Source organism: Silurus meridionalis, chromosome 12 (assembly GCF_014805685.1).
Source record: "Silurus meridionalis isolate SWU-2019-XX chromosome 12, ASM1480568v1, whole genome shotgun sequence".
NCBI classification, from domain to species: Eukaryota; Metazoa; Chordata; class Actinopteri; order Siluriformes; family Siluridae; genus Silurus; species Silurus meridionalis.
Window position 1 is genome coordinate 5,799,382 of NC_060895.1, and position 20,000 is coordinate 5,819,381.

Here is a 20,000-nt window from a genome sequence, read left to right on the forward strand (position 1 = left end):
CACGATCTTTTGCATGCCTGGTTTCTTTGGCCTATAGGCAATTCCATGTTATTGAAGCAACGCTTATGAACTCGTGTTAACTTGTGAAGTGTCTCGTTGCCTGTACTAGCTTTGCCATGTGACCAGCCGTGTAAGTCATGCAACAAAGATGAAAACAAATCGTTTCCATAGTACATATATATTGAAATAAATCAGGGATATGGACCCCACCACCACCAGATCTTGAAGACTTTTAAAGAAAACATATATATATTATGAAAGAAACCTCCTGAGAGTGTTGTTTGGCAGAAAATCAGTCAATAATAAGTCAAATCTAGGGTCTAGTGCGATGTGGGATTGTAGAGAATACATGGGTGGATAGGTAGACAACCCGAAACAAATTAAAACTAACCTCAGAATAAAATCCACTCTAATGTGACTTTCTGCTGCACTGATGATATGAAGAAAAAAATAAAGCACTCTCGATCCTTCGTATAAAACATTCTGAAACCTGCTTTAACATTTAGAAAGAAAAAAAAGAAGAACTAATATATTTGTATACCATATTGGTTCTGTATTATATTGGCAATGAGACAAAGGCTCCACCACCCCACCAAGAAAAAAGCTCCATAGTTGGTCACGCATGTGCTTTCTTCTGCTAGAGCAGGATCTGGGAAAGGTTGTTTTGTTCATGTGTGACCTGTCTGGTCACCGGACCACTGAAACGCAAACAGCAGTAAGATTTGTTTGTCACTTCAATGGAGTCACAGTATCAGGTTTCTTTCCGTTTGTGTTCCCATGCCTACCTTGGATTTCAGCTCGACACACAGGCACCATAGCAACACTTCCAGAACATATGTGGTGAATAATGATTGACAGGACAATGACGAGCGGTTCGTCTGAGCCCGATTCAGAAGACAGACGTTACCCTTGCAGAATTTGTAATCGGCTGATTTACAAAACAAAAGAGGTTCAAAGACACTTGCAGCAGCTGGACTCGCAGATTGAGCGTGACACGCTGATTCCCGGCGCACCCGAGAAAAACAGATGGGATGAGATTATTAAAGGGGTACATAGGCATCAGATTGACTGCGAAGAAACATACTTAGAGGAGGATGTTGTGGGAGAGAGGATGGCTGAAGCCGCCACATGTTGCTCCTGACACACCGGCATGGAAAACATGATAGTGTGAGGAGGAGGCACAGTTGCTGCCTGCACAGCCATCAGATTCAATGCATATTTACTGTTTCTGCTCTGATATTTGTTGCCTGATAATCAAGTTGAGAGAAGCTTTCATCAGAGTGCAGTGGAGCCTGCTGGACCCTGAAACACCTTGCAGGGAAGTGATGAAGTGATGAAGTGTGATATATTACATTTGCAGAGAGCTTTAATTAAATGAGAGAGAAAGAGGGAGAGAATGAAGGCAGTAGTGATGGGAAGATCAGATCATTTTAGTGAATCCTGTTCATCAAAATGAACTAATCTTTTGTCTGGGTCATTTAGTTCATTTTGTTCCTTTGATAAGAAATAAACTGTTACATTTTCAATAAGCAGATCCCCAACACACCTACATACACCAACTTCCAATAATGTAAATATGACAATGCAGTAGGGCTACAGCTATGGATTGTTTTAATAATCGTGTATTCTACCGATTATTCGAATCGAGGAATCGAGCAATACTAAATATACAAGAGAAAATATGACGGGTTTCTTAAAATGAACAAGTAATTTGTTTCCTTTTTAGAAAAAAATAAATGTTTATTGCTGAAATTGCATACGAGAATATCTCTGAAAACTAAACCCATTTAGTGCATTTAATTGCATCTTACATCAAAATGCAAATATAAATTAGAAATCATAAAAATAAAAAAATCAATGTTCAATTTCAAAAACCGCACTGTACAGTGTTTTCTTTATGATTTAGTTTCCAAACTTTGAAAACTTTGTCTTTTTTTTGGCCTGAATCTTCTCGCTCCTTTTTTTATTCTGCAGTGTCTTCTGTGTTTACCTGAGTTTAGTGGATGGTGTGTCAGTATTAATGGTCCGTGGGGAAACACAGTGCTTGAGGTTACTCATGGAATAATTTCAGCCCTTTAATGCAGCAAAGGAAAAATCTGATACCTTTAAATTTTCTTGTATGTGTCTTCTTGTCCGTTCTTATGTCACGTGACTCCCATAATTAGTGTAACAATAATGTCAAGATTTGGACCAAAAAATTTCTGATCTATTGCATTGTGTAGCAATAATGAGAGTCACACAGAAAATTAATGAATCACTCTTTGAAACGACTCATTCTTTGAGTCACATTATAGACTCGTTCAAACTGAATGTTCATGAACGACCCATTACTAGAAGGCAGATCTGCATTTCCCTGCAAGCACCCCATTCTCCATAAGCAGAAGGTGGATGCAAAGATAGACATATCCATGCTCCAGGGCTGCATTGCACAGAACACATTATCTATGATATTCATTGTTAGATGAAGTTAAAAAAAAACATGTAGTTGAGTTATGTAGTAGAGATACACTCAGCAAAATATGACTCCTGTAAAAGTAAAAGTGCCCCCTTTAAACTTTTACTTAAATAAAAGTACAAAAATATTAGCCTTAAAATGAACTTAAGTATACAAAGTACTATCATTTATTATGGCTATAATGTTCCTAAGACTCTGTTATTCTTAGTACACCGATCTATTAATAGAATAATTGATATCTTTTACAATTATCATTAGCACAAAACCTTTAAAAAAAATCACAACAAATAAGGCCACGGGTGTTGTGGCGAGTTCGAGTCAGGAGTTTCTTCCATAATTTTTCCTCTCTAAATGTTCTGCTTGCTGTTGAAATGATGCTGAACTGTATGTAGGTTGTAGGTAGATACCACCAAGCGTCAATCAGAACAAGTTCAAAACAGTGCACGCCTGATTGGTGTCTTGCTGTGTTTGACCAGTTTAGTTTTTATCTGTTAATAAATAAAAAGGAATAACTGATTTCACAAAATGTAGTTGAGTAAAAAAGTAAGATCTCTAACTTTGAAATGTAGTAAAGTGAAAATAATTAAGAAAAGTACGGATACGTGAAAAAGCTATTGAGGTACAGTAACAAATTACATTACTTTAGTTTACATTACATTACATTACATTACATTACTATCCACCACCGATGATATTGTAGTGTTATAACACACTGAGGTTCTGTAAAATTTGAGTCCACATGATGCATAGTGGGACCCCAAATAATGTTAAATATTAGATTGAGGGAACCAGTGCCTGTAAAAATCCCCCAAAGTTTAGATTATTATAAGCAAAGTTATTATTGCATAACTGGTTGCAAATAGTATTAAATAGTCAGAACAGTGGCAGACCGTCCAGGCCAGCAAGGCCTTCTGTGATGACTTAAACGCTTTTAGAGTGACTGATTTACGTTTTAATATATTTCGTCCATGAATATGTATACAATTATTCCCAATAGCCTTTTCTCTTTATTTAATTTAATTTATTTTTTTTTTTTGGGTGCGCTCCTTCTAGAAGCAGTACAACCAACTGTCTGTATAAGAGTTCCTATCTGACTGGATAGACCACATACCCTGTGTTGTTTGAGGCTGTTGTTCAACCAATCTGCAATTTGCTTACTCCAGGCTCGCTCGCAGGCTTTAGAACTCATCTGTATTTTCACATCCTTTCATTACATGGTCAGCAAGCAAGTGTTCATTCTATGCTTTTGCTGCTCATCCCACGTTCCGCGCTGCGCTCCTACCAAGCGCGGCTTTCGCCTCCCGTTCATCGCATTATATTTAACAACAAAAGGCATATGTGCACTAACTAACAGCAGAGATTCACCAGTATACAATACAACACCTGTAGCAGCTGTAAGCCTTGATTTTTCCGCCACTTCCACGAGTTCTTCTGCGGCTGCACCGAGATAACCTACGTTAAATGGCAAATTTTTCCCCCCTTGTGCTCGAGATATCAGGGTTCGGCAACATAAAAAACATAACCGATAAAAAATGCTTAGAAAAAGCGAGAATTTGGCGATACCACTTAAAAAACGTCGACTTAATAGTGTTGTCGAGGTAACCGAGGGCGAGATAATTGGGTTCCACTGTATTTTCATTCCACAATGACTGACAGAAAAGAAGAGATTGATTTGGTTGCATATATAAAACAGTTCAAAACAGTTGTTGAGCTTTTTGCGTTTTCATTCTTATAGAATTTGCACAAAAACACACAATTTGCCTAAATTTTTAATTCCCAAGAAAAGTGTAACCTATGGAACAAATGCAGAGAAAACCAGGGGTCATTTTATGAGGGTTCGGGTACATCTCGATGCTTCTGCTAGAGATGATGATGTCAGCTGTGGCTGCAGTGAAAGGAGACTTGCTGAATTGTGTACATTAGGTTTCTCGCTTTAGTAATGGCATTTATTCTCACTGGAGATACATGTCTGTGATGCAGCACTCTGTTATACTGTATTTCTGTATAATACTGATGGCATCTATAGCCGTGGCGTCATAATGACGGTTGTAAGCGGTGAATTGACTCAGGGAGGACACTACTGAAGGCCTTGGTGTGAAATGCACGGTTTCAAGCTGAGCAGCGGAAATAAATTCGCCAAAAAGCAGCTTTAAAGAAATTCATAGATTCAGAGTATGCATTTTAAATTTAGAAATTCCTCTCTATTATTTCAAAAGGGAATCTATCTTCATCTGATTGAGTGTGATTTAGAAACAATTTCCCTCTGTATGGTTCCTTCTATGTGTACTATATCAAAATGGGCAGTTGTGTAACAAAGTTTAATTCCATTAAGTCTAAAATAGTTTGTTAGTCAGTCAGTATCAGTTGCAATCCAAAGCTCACTTCATGGTTCCCTGGTTAAGCTGAAACTAAAGAAATGTTGATAAAAAAATCTCACTTTTCACTGGCTTTTGTTTGCATTGTGGTAACACTCACCTTGCTGTAATCTGTAATATCTGATTTCATGATCACCTTCTGATCTTTTGTTCATCAGCCTCCTCCTGGTCCATGAGTAAACAGCACCCTGAGCACACCTCATTGAGTAGCAATTAGTTCATCTTAACCCTGCATCACCACCCAAGCATGCTAATGCTAATGTCTCTGGCCGGTGGAAAGAAGCTGAGTCATTTCATTATTTAGAATGAAGCATATCAACAGTTTGTTAGATATTATGCTGTGAACAGATATCTTGTTTATTTTCATGTTTAAAGTACATTCAAAGAAAATTCACTTGTTTTAGATCAATTTAAGATCGATTTAAGTTTTTTCTGTGAGGGCCACATAATTTTTCCTTTCTTTAGTTGGGGGTAGAGTCGGTCTGAAACAGAAAATGACATGGGCCGGAGTGACTAGCAGTATTATTGTGGAGATTTTATTATTTTAAATGTTTTTATATACTAGATTGGTTTATTATTTTGTTTTATATATATATATATATATATATATATATATATATATATATATATATATATACACACACACACACACACAAATGAGCATTACTTTACAAGAGATATAAAGCCTATTAAAAGCATTACCATTTCTTCATATACATCACTATTGAAATCAAAACATTTATTTATGCATATGGTTGGTGGATGAATCTAACAAATAATTAGGTTAGGGTCTAGAGATCGACTAGACATTTTACCGATACCGCTAGCTAGGTTGGATCGTACTTGCCGATAACCGATTTAAAATGGATACTGGATAAAAAACATTCCATGTAAAATAGTACTTAACTTTATTACAAAAAAAACCCCAGTACTGAATCATGAAAATGTGCTAAAGAAAATAAATATTCATATATTCATTAATAAATCTAATTTGTAAATATAATAAAGCGCTCTCCGTGCAGCACGCCATCTCGTGTGTAAAAACAAACAGCACGTGGTTTCAATGATTCGCTTCTAGTGGCCGCTCTCGTGATAATCACAGTAATGACTATCGGTATGGATTTTTGCTGGCAAATGACTATCAGTTCCCCCGACCTCTATTAATATTTTGTCTAAAAGTATTAGTTTATTTAGTTTATTAAAATGATTTATTTTATTATCAAATACAGATATGATATGAGTAAAACATTTAAAGTTGACATTTTTTAACTCTGGCATTGTTCAGAGGGCCGTTCCAAAAGGTGTTTGGGGACCCTGGTTTTAGAACAATATGTTCCTCAAGACACATTAGGAATCGCTTGGCTTTTATTTTCACTTTTAAACGAATTTGCATGTTGCTTGGTTTGTTTCAGATCTACTGCTTAAAATGATGGCGGATTTCTGAGGAACACCTACAATTACACTTGAAGTTCCTGAGCTTGTTCCAGATCGCTTCCTAAATGGGCTCCCGCAGCCAAGGTTTCTTCCACAACCAGCATCATCATCACCACCACCGCAGCTCCACAATGCCGAGTCCGGCTGTGCCCAGACTATTGGCTGAGCAGGGCAGTTTGCTCGGTGGCATCGCCCAAATCACCCCTACGCTATTCCTCAGTCGGGGTGCCATAGCATCCAATCGTGGCCTGCTGCTTTCCAAGGGAATCACGTGCGTAGTAAATGCCACCATCGAGCTGCCAAATTTCAACTGGCCACATGTGGAGTATGTAAAGGTTCCGCTGGCAGATGCACCACACTCGCCTATAGCGCTGTACTTCGACAGCGTAGCAGACAAGATCCACAGCGTGGGGCGGAAGCACGGTGCCGTGCTGGTGCACTGCGCTGCCGGCGTAAGTCGCTCAGCCTCGCTCTGCCTCGCCTACCTCATGAAGTACCACGGCGTGTCTCTAGCTGAGGCACATGCCTGGGTAAAGGCGCGACGGCCTGTCATTCGGCCCAACGGTGGGTTTTGGCGCCAGCTTATTGACTACGAGCGCAAACTCTTCGGCAAGACCTCCGTGAAGATGGTTCAGACGCCATACGGGGTCATTCCCGATGTTTACGAGCGTGATCGTAGGAACCTGGCACCTTACTGGGGCCTGTAAAGAAAGAAGTGGGGCTTTTTCCCGATACAGGAACAATGGAAGGTGAGCAGGAATCTGATCAGTGAACTCAGTGAATCGCCCAGGCTGCTGACAATTCGCAAACACCGAGACAAACGTCAATGTTGAGTGTTGAACACTGAGACACACACCACTGTCTTTTTTTTTCCTCCAGTGGTGAGAGAGCAGGAAGAAAGACCAAGTTGAGATTCCAGGTGACATCCACAGTAACAGACATTGAGCTATTCTAGTTTGGGAAGATGATCTTGAGGTGGGAAGCCGAAGTCCAACTTTTAAGGCACTGTAAGAAAGTGATGAAAGTATCTGAATTGGCTCTGAATAATATGATGATGATGTTCCAGTTGTCCTGATATCTTTTCTCTGAGGCAGCAATCTGTCCTCGATTACTGGTAGCATTTTTAAGTAGATTTCTGAATAGGATTGTTTAGGGAAAGTAAGTAAAAGCCTCAGCATTTTGGAATAGGTTCACTTAAACCAGGGTTTTATTTAATGAACGTAATCAAACTAATTAAATATTGGCCTTATTATTTACATGTGTATAATTACATGTTGGCTGTTTATTAAAGCCATATATCCTTTTTATTCCTGAACTTTCCTCTGACACAGTAGGTCCAAGTTAACATTCTTTCTAGGCTACTTGTTTTTGGGTTATTGGATTTTAGAGGAAACATGTTTAAATGACCAGTCAAACTACTGAGAATAATAATGATAAAAATGAACTGGTCTGCTTTATTAAATGATTTTATAATAAATAAATAAGCATCATTATGGATAAGAACAGGTGGGAACCAGAAAAAAATGGTGCTGTCAAAGACATTTGGGAGCTGTGTTTTAGTATATTTCCTAATTGAATTGAACAGATCATTGAATCCTTTTGATACTTTTGCAGTTTTCTTCTTAGTTTACAAATAATTCATTGTTTGTCCTATTAAGCATTTTTTTTTAATACACACTCATTTATATGATTATGGCTGGAGAAGTCATGAGGGAGAGTATTCATAAAGTCAACTGTCTAGTCATGTCATAAAATAATATAAAAAAGTTGAGAATATGAATAATTATGCTGAAATTAATAAAGTGTTAAGAAAATAAACACGTTTCGTTTTTTTTGCAATGCCTGTTTGTAGGTATTATACATTTATACATGCAGACTTGAGTCAATTGACGTTTTTCTGGGGCACTCCAGCAAATTTACAAGAAGACCTAATTTTCTTTTGCGTATTTTGCACATTATACACAGTGTATTTGTTATTTTTCTAATTACAGAAGCTAGTTTCCTAAAACATGCAAGAATAACTGATTCATCAAATACAAGGTGGCGCATGGAAACGGGAAATTTTAGAACTAGGAGTTGGAGACTGGGGCTTCTATAATTGTTTGGAACCAGTACGAACTCGTTTAGAACCTTGCCATTAGTTAAAATGGTGCACAACGAGCCTCTGATAAGATTGGTGACAGTGGGACTGCTGGGCAAAAAGGAATTTTGGCGTCATAACCAATTAGGACTTAATGACTGTGTCCTGGCTGCTAATTTCAATGAAATGGGTTCAGCCTTAAAAAAGAAGTCCCTAGGTGGTGTTTGAATGCCCCTCACACCAGAGAATATGAAGGCTGGTTGAGCCGCCATTGTGAGGAGCCCTCGTCGCTCTGTTCCACATCATGCATCACCCTGATTTGAGTTGTTTCTTCGAAACTTTGCACCCGTATTGTAATCACATAAGCACACGTACACGATCACAAAGCCACTATCATCATTCTTATAAACGGTATGAATTGAATCCCTTTTGTAATAAGGCTTTAACATAAAATGTAGAAAAAGTGATGCACTGTACAGTAGCAAGCACTGGCCCTGCGTATACAGATGGCTAATTTCTACATATTTTCCTTCAAGGGTAACATCAGGCTGATAAAATTAGGAAGATTAAGAAAAGTAATATTTTTTGTTTAATAAAGCATGGCATGGGTTATGACCCCAAGCTACCCCTTTTAAACCACAGCTGGCATTAACAATTCTTCACGTAATAAAAATTGTACCATTTATTATTATTATTAAAACATTTTGTTCTAGTTATCACACGCTATAGTATACATACACTATTTGTCCCTGAATAGCCAAAATCTGTCCAGTCCCACAATGCTTAAAGGATCCAAAAATTATATGACCAAATATGATGTGTTTGTTGAACCTCCACCAGATTTTGGGGCATGAACATTAATAAGATCAGACACTGATGTCAGGTAAGTTGCTCTTGGGTGCAATGTGTGATTACGATTGAGGTCAGAGCTCTCCGGTTCTTTCACTCCATCCCTGGCAAACCATGTCTTCATGTAGGTTGCTTGGTGCACAGGAGCATTGTCCTGAAGGGAAATTGTAAAGCAACAGCATAAATAATTAAAAAAAAAAATGTTTTGCTTACAACTTTGGGGCAACACATTGGGGACACGAATACGTTGGTATACAGAGAAGTTCATGGCCAACTTAATGACTGCAAGGTGCCCAAGGCTTGTGGCTACAAATCAGCCCAAACCATTACCCCTTTACCACTGTGCTCAACAGCCGATATGTTCAGTTTGGTTTCAGCTAAACCTTGCAAACAAAACATAACTGTTGAGTCTTTTTCTAACGGTACCATCATGAACATTTATATTTAACATGCTTAACGGGGCCTGTAGTGTAATGATATGTCATTTTGACATTTCGGTGAATTAGCTGGAACAGCCAAAGATAGACAACTATAAATGTTTCACACTTGTGAATAATCGTCCTTACTGTAGAATGATGGACATTAAATTGATTAGAAAACGGCCTTATAACCCTTCCAAGACTGATGGGCAGCAACAATTGCATATCACTGCTGTTTTTTCCTCATTGGGATTAGCACACACCTGCTTTTTTTTTTTTAGAAGTGGTCTATACACTTGTGATCATGACTTAATCAGGAGCATTTAATTAGCAGCACCGGGCTGCGACTTTGCCACTAAATTCCTATGGAACTAATAATGGTGTTTTTCACTAGATATGGCTGCTCCATTTTAGATTTATTTTTGTAATATATGACAATGTCTGAGTAATTTGTCATGTGTTGTTGCTCATCTAGGGTTTTATAACCTAATTTTAAGACCTGATAAGGACCTGATCATTTTTTATGCCCTGATACATAAAACCATAGAATTCCGATCATAAATAGAATGTGGAAAACATCTCCAGACCAGTCAAAACTGAGAATTTAACATTAACATGGTGTGCGCTTTGCTCATTCCATCATTATCTTTACCCATCGACGTGAACGGTTAGATGCGCAGAAATTAACAGGAAATGGATCGATAACAATGAAGCCATTCGCGAACATCTGGACACCGGCTGCTTGTCTGTGATTACGATCAGCTACATCGAGAATGAAAACATCTGCCAGTGGCTGTATTCTTTCCTCCAATTACATTGGGTCCATTTTAACGTCATTATTTTATGGAGATAATTTTAGTGCACATGAATAAATACCCTGTTATATAAACATTGGTTTAAAAAATAATAATAAATAAGCAATACACAGCATTTAATAGACATTGTAACAGACATTATAACTGTATACAGCCATGTTATTAACACTCAGTAGTTCATGTAAATAAGCTGCATTTGATTTAAGATGAAGAAAAAACAAGTGAGTTTTAAGACGACATCCTTCTGAAGCATCATCTCATGTTACAAAAAAAAAAATATATATATCCAACATCACCCCGTTGTAAAAGACCCTTTTTAATAGTCCTGTCTCTGTTTTATAAAACATCCCCAAATAATATAATTACATCTCAGACAATTCCATCCCTCCTGGCCGTTAAATGAGCCCTGATAAGCGAAAGCAAAACACCTTTCTCTATTTAATATAAGACAATCATGATCTATAGAACATGTGCCAATATAAAGATTCTTCTGGTTGTTTCAAATTACGCAATTAACTAAATGTCACATTTCTGTTCATCTACAATCGACTTTCCTTATCATGGATAGCAATGGGGGTCGAGCTCGTACAGCAGTTAAACATCGGACCGATACACACAGCCAAAAACACAACGACGAAAAGTTAAAGATGCAGCTCAATAAATAACCGATTTTCTTGTTTCTTTACAACAGCACACATTCACCAAACCCCGAGTACCACAACAGGCCAAGTTGAAGAAGGTTTTTTTTTTTTTTTTAAGTCGTGGAGAGAAAAAAGAAAGAGCGACAATAAATTAAGAAAAAGCAAAACCAGAACATTTAAAGAACTTTCAGGTTGTTCGCCAGTTGTTCCCCAGCAGGAGATATGGATCAGAGGAATCACAGCAGGTCAGGGAGGATGAGGCCAGGAGGCTTGGGCTCGACGCAGTTAATCCAGAAATTAGCACAGCTTGCATGGTACTGGTGCCCACCGTATGTCAGTTTGAAGTTATCAGTCTCGGAGTTAAAAGCCTGTCAGAGACAGGAGGGAAGAGAGGAGAAACAGAAAGTGTTTAGGCTGGATAATATTAATTAGAGTTCAACCGAGAATCGAGTACGTCGAAACAACACAGGCAGCTGCGGAGTGTAAACTGTTCACACTGCGGTTGGACGCATTAAAAAGACAATGGAAACAACCAACATGGAAGGAAAAAATAGGAAAAACAATCAGATGTAAATGTATGTCTTCGCTCCCAAAAGGCGTCTTAATTCCTTTACCTGTCAGAATAAACTCGAAATAATAATATATATTACATACTATTGAGCAGTGGTGGAAGTAACAAAGTAAATGTAATTCATTACTGTACTTAAACAGTTTTTCCCCCATATCTGTACTTTACTGGAGTATTTCCATTTGGGGACACTATTACTTTAACTTCACTACATTTAAAACTACATTTAGTGAAATCAGTCGTTCCTTGTTATTTATAAGCGGATAAAAATGTAACTGGTCAGAGTCACCAATCAGGGTTGAGCGCGCGCTCTTTTATTAAACTTGTTCTGATTGACGCTTAGTGGTATCTACTTACCACCAACATACAGTTTAGTGTCAGTTCAACAGCAAGCAGAACATTTAGAGAGGAATAAATGATGGAAGAATCTCCTGAATAATTTGCCACAACACCTGTGGCCTTATTTGCATGATTATTTGAAGTAGTTTAAAAGAAGGATCTGGGATCATGATAATTTTATTAGATATCAATCAGTGTTTGGCTCATTAATAACATTCTATTAATAGATCAGTGTGCTGAGAGTCACATCAGAGTCTTTTCACATAAACTGAGTTGAATAAGCAAAAGACTCATCAAAATGAAAATAAAGACATTATAGCCATCATAAATTATAGTACATTGGACAGTTAAGTGCATTTAAAGGAAAATACTTTTGTAATTTTTCTCAAGTGAAAGTTTAAAAGGTAGCATTTTTTATTTATTATTTAATATCTGTGTATCTCTACTGTGACTCAACTACATGGTTTGTGTACTTCGTCCACCACTGCTTTTGAGACACACACAGTTTAGTTTGGTTCGGGAATTATTTTATATATATATATATATATATATATATATATATATATATATATATATATATATATATATAAAATCCTGTATTGTGCGTCATTAATTGGACTTAACAATGTGACTGTGTATTTATGACTCCCATGTACCTTCCAAGGAGACCTTTACTTTTTTTTCCCCACTCACATTAACTATATATGGAAGTAAAACATGAACATGCTATAAAGTTCATTTAAAAAGCCAATTTATTATCTTCATGAACGCTAAAGCTGCTGTGTGTGTGTGTGTGTGTGTGTGTGTGTGTGTGTGTGTGTGTGTGTGTGTGTGTGTGTGTGTGTTCAAGGGGTTGCATTTCTGGTGAAATATTCATGACTCATGTATAGTGACTCATTCTCCCACACAGAGAGGCTGTAATACAGACATATACACATACACTCACCCAGTTTAGGAATAGGAACACCTGATCTGTACCTCTGCTAATTAATGTGATTATCCAATCAACAGTGCAATCCAAAAGAGTCAAGAGCTTTAGTTAATTTTAACATCAAACAGAATGGAAAAAAATGTTAGAAAAGTGATTCTGACTGTAACTGGTTATTGATACCAGATAAGCTGGTTTTAAAATCTTCTGGGATTTTCATGTAGTATCTAGAGTTGACTATATAGTTGGCAAATAAACCCAGTAAGCAGCTGTTCTGTAGGCACAAATGCCTTGTTCATGAGAGAATTCAGAGGAGAAAAAACTTCAAAAATTTAAGCACTGTTTACCACCATGGTGAACAGAAAAGCATCTCAAAATGCACGTTTAGAACTTCGCAGGTGAATAGGCTACGACAGCAGCTTCTACTCCTGTGGGCCAAGAACAGGAATCTGAGGCTACAGTGGGCACTGGTTCACCTTAACTGCATAGCTGTAGATCAGGGGTCCCCAAAACATGGCCCTCACATTTGGAACATCCCCCTGAACAGTGCTAGAGACATATTTTGAAAATTGATATGATATGTATAAGTATATATGTATAAGTATATGATGATACATATTGGCATTCAAACTGAAATTTCCCTTAGTTACAGTATTATTAGAGGTTGAGGCACCGAGAGTTGATTGCTTGTTTTTACATACGAGGCTGCGAGGTGCATAAATATTTCATTAATTAGTTATCATTTATTAATTAATATATTCATTATTATTTCACTTACCACAATTCCAATAATAAAAATTTTAAGTATTTGTTCTTTAAATAAACTTTAGTAATATTTTACATGGATGCATTTTTTTATATCTCGTTTAACCGTTTTAAAAATGGTTGGTTAATCGGTTATCAGCAAGTATGATCCAACCTAGCTATCACTACTGGTAAATCCACTAAAATCGTAGTAGACAGAACATAGTCTAATTATTTATTAGACTAATAAGTAAGTAAGTCTTGATTTCAATAGTGATGACTATGAAAACATTGTATTATGAATGGAACAATGTTTTTTAATATGATTTATATTTATATTAAGTTATGCACATCTGTCCGTATGGTAATACTATGGTATAGTATTTTTTGTAATTACTTTATTCTTATTAAACACTAAAGTAATAACAGGACTACAAAGCTGTGATTTTTAAGCTATAAGGAACATTTGATGATACACTCACTCCACTGTTCAATGAACAATTCCAAAACTAAAAAGGCTAATTTCATGCAGACATACTGCAGGAACTTAAAGACAAGGTAAGAGGTGCACAGATAGTGAAAAGGTCAACCGATTGGGAGAGAGACGGGCTCAAAGGTTAATTGCAATCAGATTCCAGCTTCAAACAGTTAAGACCTACATGTGAATAGCTGTAAAGACCATGGTACAGTCCTGAGGAGAACATTTCTGATAACAGCCTGTCAAAGCTTTCAGACAAATTAAGGGAAAAAAGGAAATAGTTACCATTAACTTGGTGCCTGGGTCTTTTACAAGTGCCTGGAATTAGCATAAACATTGTTATGGATATCTGAACCAAAGAAACCTGAAGAAAGTATCTAAATGAAGAGGAAGCTTATCACCAATGAGCCCCAAGTGTTTGAGTGCTACAGCGCTAAACACCTCACAGGTATAGGCAACTTGCTCATTAAGCGAATTGTTTCTCATTGTGATTTGATTAGTTGCACACGAGTCTATGTGAAGACTTGCAAATCAATGTGTTAAACATGCAGTAAAGAAACTAGAGTTTGACAGAATCACCAGTTTTGATTGAGATTTATTTGGTCGATTGATTAAACTATTGGCTATCGGCAAACAATCCTTCAGATAGTTTTTCCAGGTTGTATCTTTTGCTGGAGTGGCCAGAGACTCTAGAGAGCAGTCACTGATGGCACATGCTGTTTTTTTTTATTCATTTTGGATTTAACTGTTTTTATTTATTTGGCTACTTTTTGTTTCAGTTTGAATGAATTTTCACAATATGTGTTATTTTAATTAACATTTTAAGTTTAAACATTTTTTATACAGTATCTATTTTAAAAACTACAAGAACAATCCAGCCAAGCTATCGTATTGGTCTAGCTCTAAAAGAAACGATCAATGAACACCGCAATAAAAGTGTGAAACGATTAAACTATTATGGAAACCTAATACCAATTTTCATTCATATAGAGAACCAAATCTGTGGTTATTTATTGACTAGACTTGAGAACTAAGGAATAAAACATGACTGATGCTTTGGGAAAGTAATGAACAATGGGATGGTGTGATGCAACCTAATATGAAGCAGAGGAACCACCATAACAACTTGCCAATCAGTACATTATTGTTACAAGCTGTTACATACTTTTTGATCTATATATATATATATATATATATATATATATATATATATATATATATATATATATATATATATATATATATATATGTATATATATATATATATATATATATATATATATATATATATATATATATACAGTGGAACCCGGTTATGTCGATGTCCTATGGGGTCGCCAAAAAGCATCGAGGTAACCGATGATCGAGATAAACGAAAATCAATATGCCGGCAATATATTAACGTGCTTGAAATTTCTTTATGTACATGATGTGCGTTAATAAATGAGAATGTGCATGCACGTGTTTTTGGAGGTTTTTACACAACAGCGTTGCGCGATTTGTTTGATGAAGGTATGCTATAAAAATGTACATACATGTTTGTTAACTGTCAGGAATCCACCTGCCACGCCCCCTTTCTCTGAAGCTCCCGGCTTCAATCGCGCACATATGGTGCTCGTTTATCATCATCATCTATTCCTATTTAAACTTCCACACTCTCACTGTCCGTTATTGTTGGTATATGTTGGTTCACGGCGGTCGTTGTTATCGCGCATGCGTATCCCGGTATGTGTCTTCTCAACGGCTGCTCTTTTCTTCCCAAAGCGCATAGCGGATTCCCCCCGATCCTGCCGGTGTTCATTCTATGCTTTTGCTGCTCCTACCAAGCGTGGCTTTCGCCTCCCGTTCATCGCATAACATTTCACAACAAAATGCATATGTGCACTAACTAACAGCAGAGATTCACCAGTATACAATACAACACCTGTAGCATCTGTAAGGCTTGATTTTTCCGACACTTTCACGAGTTCTTCTGCGGCTGCACAGTGCCGATTGAGAAACCTGATGTTAAATGGCAAATTTTTCCCCCTTGTGCTCAGGATATTAGGGTTCGGCGACATAAAAAAAGTCGACATAACCGATAAAAATTGCTAAGACAAAGCGAGAATTTGGCGGTTCTCTTCAAAAATGTCGACTTAATAGGGTTGTCGAGATAACCGAGGTCGAGATAAGTGGGTTCCACTGTATATATATATATATATATATATAAACATATTTTAGCTTTTAAAATTTTTAAATATTTAAGACTTAACTTCCTGATGACGATGCTCATGATCGAGTGGCCATCAGCTGTTTCCCTGTGCAGCTGTTCTAGCCTAATGTATTACTTGAAAAAGTAACATTTACTCATCCTGATGGTTTTTATCGTGTAACAGGAGTTGATCGCAGAAAAACTAAGCGTGAACCTGGAATTTGGATTTGCCAATGCAAAGTTTTCAGGAGATGGGAAGAAAACAGAGAACCTGGAAGAAACCAACATTGATATGAGAAGATTCTTTAAAACTCAACATATACGAACGTTGAGCTCAGGATTAAATCAGGGACCCTGAAGCTGTGAGAGGGCAATGCTGTGAGTATACTATCACTGTGCCACCACCATTTAAACTAACTGCTCCTTTTCGGAAACATCACCTGCTACCAAACTGTGGTGCCAAAATGACTTGTCTCTATCATCTGACTCTGTAGATTTTTTTACAGAAGCATGCATAATAAAACAGCAGCCTGACTGATCCTCAAAAAAACTGTGTACTGAGAATAAACTGCCAGAGCTAAGAGAGTGTACACCCAGCAATATGTAGCTTTCATGTTACAGACTTTCCATCTGACTGCAATAGACTGGAATCATTTTGGCACCACAGACTAAAAGCACCAACTTCCCAAAGCACCATTAGATAGATCAGGGTGTCATACTTTTTTAAACAGACGTCCGAATGTGTTCTCCTCCTTCTTCTACAAAAGAACCAAATGCAAATCAGAAGTCAGTCTGAGACCTTTGTGATCATGGTTGTGTAAAGCTTGGTTGAGAGAATGTTGCTGTTTTGCTTTCAGGAACATCATGTTGAAGGTAACAGGAATCAAAACAGCAGTGCATGAATATATCATGCTTGGTAGGAATGTGTATACAGATGCAATACAGACCTTGCTGCGTGAATCAACATTGAGCAGACACACTCCGCAGGCCAACTCCTTTGCATTCTTGATGCCTGGCCTCAGGATACAGGAGGAGAAGTCCAGAGAGCTTTCATCAGGCTGGAAACACACATACAGACACGCATACACAGAATGAATGCCTATGCTCCATAAGAGTTTTCTAAGCCTCAGTAGGCAGAGGAATTATAGCAGCTCTTTCTGCCTGCTGATCAATACACCTCCACAAAAAAAGAGCAAAAAGCCTCTGACTAGACAAGGTGCTTTTGGGGTGCATAAAAAAATTAAGAAGAATTCACATACTTCTTCTAACTCCCACTCATTCTTGCCCAGAGCTCACTCGCTTCCACAGACACCTCTAATATTATCATCTGCCATTTTAAAAGCAATATTCTCCCTGAGGTGGACCTCAGCCTGAGCACAAACCTATCTCTCCACTTTCTGTTCTTTCTCTATGCAGCACTGACCAGCAATCTGCCTCACACCACCTCAGAGCACAGAAGAACTCGCTGAAGACAACAAAAAAAAGTGTCTGACGAAAAAATGAGATTTGTGTCAAAAAGCTACAGGGAGCATGAAGTGCTTCATTCTGATGGTGGAATTACTTACTGAGACGTTGGCCAGAGACATGAAGCCCATGAGGTTGTTCCACACACGGCTTATATCCTTCAGCAGCTCCTGCAGTTTCTCCGAGCACACAGCCGTGGCCTTGATGCCCAGCTCCACTCGCCTGGCCACACGATACACCTCCACCACTCCTATCAAACACACAAACACACACACACACACACACACACACACACACACACACACACACACACAGACACACACACACACACACACTCTCAATTTAATACCAAGTTGTGATTGTAATAACACTACAATGTATTGTACTTTTGCTACTTTTCAATTAAAAAATAAACTAGTTATAACCATACCATATCATTGTACAATAGTATGTATAGTATACAGTGAGGAAAATAAGTATTTGAACACCCTGCTATTTTGCAAGTTCTCCCACTTAGAAATCATGGAGGGGTCTGAAATTGTCATCGTAGGTGCATGTCCACTGTGAGAGACATAATCTAAAAAAAAAAAATCCAGAAATCACAATATATGATTTTTTAAATTTCTATATGTGTAATACAGCTGCAAATAAGTATTTGAACACCTGAGAAAGTCAATGTTAATATTTGGTACAGTAGCCTTTGTTTGCAATTACAGAGGTCAAACGTTTCCTGTAGTTTTTCACCAGGTTTTTACACACTGCAGGAGGGATTTTGGCCCACTCCTCCACACAGATCTTCTCTAGATCAGTCAGGTTTCTGGTCTGTCGCTGAGAAACACGGAGTTTGAGCTCCCTCCAAAGATTCTCTATTGGGTTTAGGTCTGGAGACTGGCTAGGCCATGCCAGAACCTTGATATGCTTCTTACAGAGCCACTCCTTGGTTATCCTGGCTGTGTGCTTGGTCATTGTCATGTTGGAAGACCCAGCCTCGACCCATCTTCAATGCTCTGAGGGAAGGAGGTTGTTCCCCAAAATCTCGCAGTACATGGCCCCGGTCATCCTCTCCTTAATACAGTGCAGTCGCCCTGTCTCACGTGCAGAAAAACATCCCCAAAGCATGATGCTACCACCCCCATGCTTCACAGTAGGGATGGTGTTCTTGGGATGGTACTCATCATTCTTCTTCCTCCAAACACGTTTAGGGAATTATGACCCAAAAGTTCTATTTTGGTCTAATCTGACCAAATGACTTTCTCCCATGACTCCTCTGGATCATCCAAATGGTCATTGGCAAACTTAAGACGTGCCTGGACATGTGCTGGTTTAAGCAGGGGAACCTTCCGTGCCATGCATGATTTCAAACCATGACGTCTTAGTGTATTACCAACAGTAACCTTGGAAACGGTGGTCCCAGCTCTTTTCAGGTCATTGACCAGCTCCTCCCGTGTAGTTCTGGGCTGATTTCTCACCTTCCTTAGGATCATTGAGACCCCACGAGGTGAGATCCTGCATGGAGCCCCAGTCTGAGGGAGAGTGACAGTCATGGCCATGTTAGTAGTTGGATTCTTACTGATTGTATGGGGTGGACAGGTGTCTTTATGCAGCTAACGACCTCAAACAGGTGCATCTAATTTATGATAATAAATGTAGTGGAGGTGGACATTTTAAAGGCAGACTAACAGGTCTTTGAGGGTCAGAATTCTAGCTGATAGACAGGTGTTCAAATACTTATTTGCTGCTGTATCATACAAATAAATAGTTAAAAAATCATACATTGTGATTTCTGGATTTTTTTTTTTTAGATTATGTCTCTCACAGTGGACATGATTTCTAAGTGGGAGAACTTGCAAAATAGCAGGGTGTTGAAATACTTATTTTCCTCACTATATATATATATATATATATATATATATATATATATATATATATAAAATAAATGCAAAATGATAAATGCAATACTTGTTTTTGCCCCATTTTTTATGAGCTGAACTCAAAGATCTAAGACTTTTTCTATGTACACAAAAAGCCTACAACTCTGTTTAAATCTGTGTTAGTGAGCACTTCTCCTTTGCTGAGATAATCCATCCACCTCACAGGTGAGGCATATCAAGATGCTGATTAGACAGCATGATTATTGCACAGGTGTGCCTCAAGCTGGCCACAATAAAAGGCCACTCTAAAATGTGCAGCTTTACTGTATTGGGCATGTGACCATTTGCC

General features: G+C 37.9%; 2 protein-coding genes across 14 annotated transcripts in view; one reads left to right on the forward strand and one right to left on the reverse strand.

Moving 5' to 3' along the window:
- Positions 1-8,082, forward strand: part of dusp14 (dual specificity phosphatase 14) — a 10,438-nt gene extending 2,356 nt beyond the window's left edge. Inside the window, exon 2 of the mRNA XM_046862409.1 lies at positions 6,243-8,082. Coding sequence (XP_046718365.1) covers positions 6,330-6,971 — 642 coding nt within the window. The 5' untranslated portion in view covers positions 6,243-6,329 and the 3' untranslated portion in view covers positions 6,972-8,082. The remainder of the gene's footprint in view (positions 1-6,242) is intronic.
- A 2,444-nt stretch (positions 8,083-10,526) lies between these two features.
- synrg (synergin, gamma) overlaps positions 10,527-20,000 on the reverse strand; it is a 47,402-nt gene continuing 37,928 nt past the window's right edge. For 7 of the 13 annotated variants that reach the window (XM_046862407.1, XM_046862406.1, XM_046862405.1 and 4 more), the window contains 5 exons: positions 17,882-18,030; positions 17,264-17,374; positions 17,036-17,074; positions 14,411-14,443; positions 10,527-11,436 (listed from right to left, as the gene is read on the reverse strand). In XM_046862407.1, coding sequence (XP_046718363.1) covers positions 11,305-11,436; positions 14,411-14,443; positions 17,036-17,074; positions 17,264-17,374; positions 17,882-18,030 — 464 coding nt within the window. In that variant the 3' untranslated portion in view covers positions 10,527-11,304. The remainder of the gene's footprint in view (positions 11,437-14,410; positions 14,444-17,035; positions 17,075-17,263; positions 17,375-17,881; positions 18,031-20,000) is intronic. The other 6 variants (XM_046862401.1, XM_046862400.1, XM_046862399.1 and 3 more) reach the window with 2 other exon arrangements.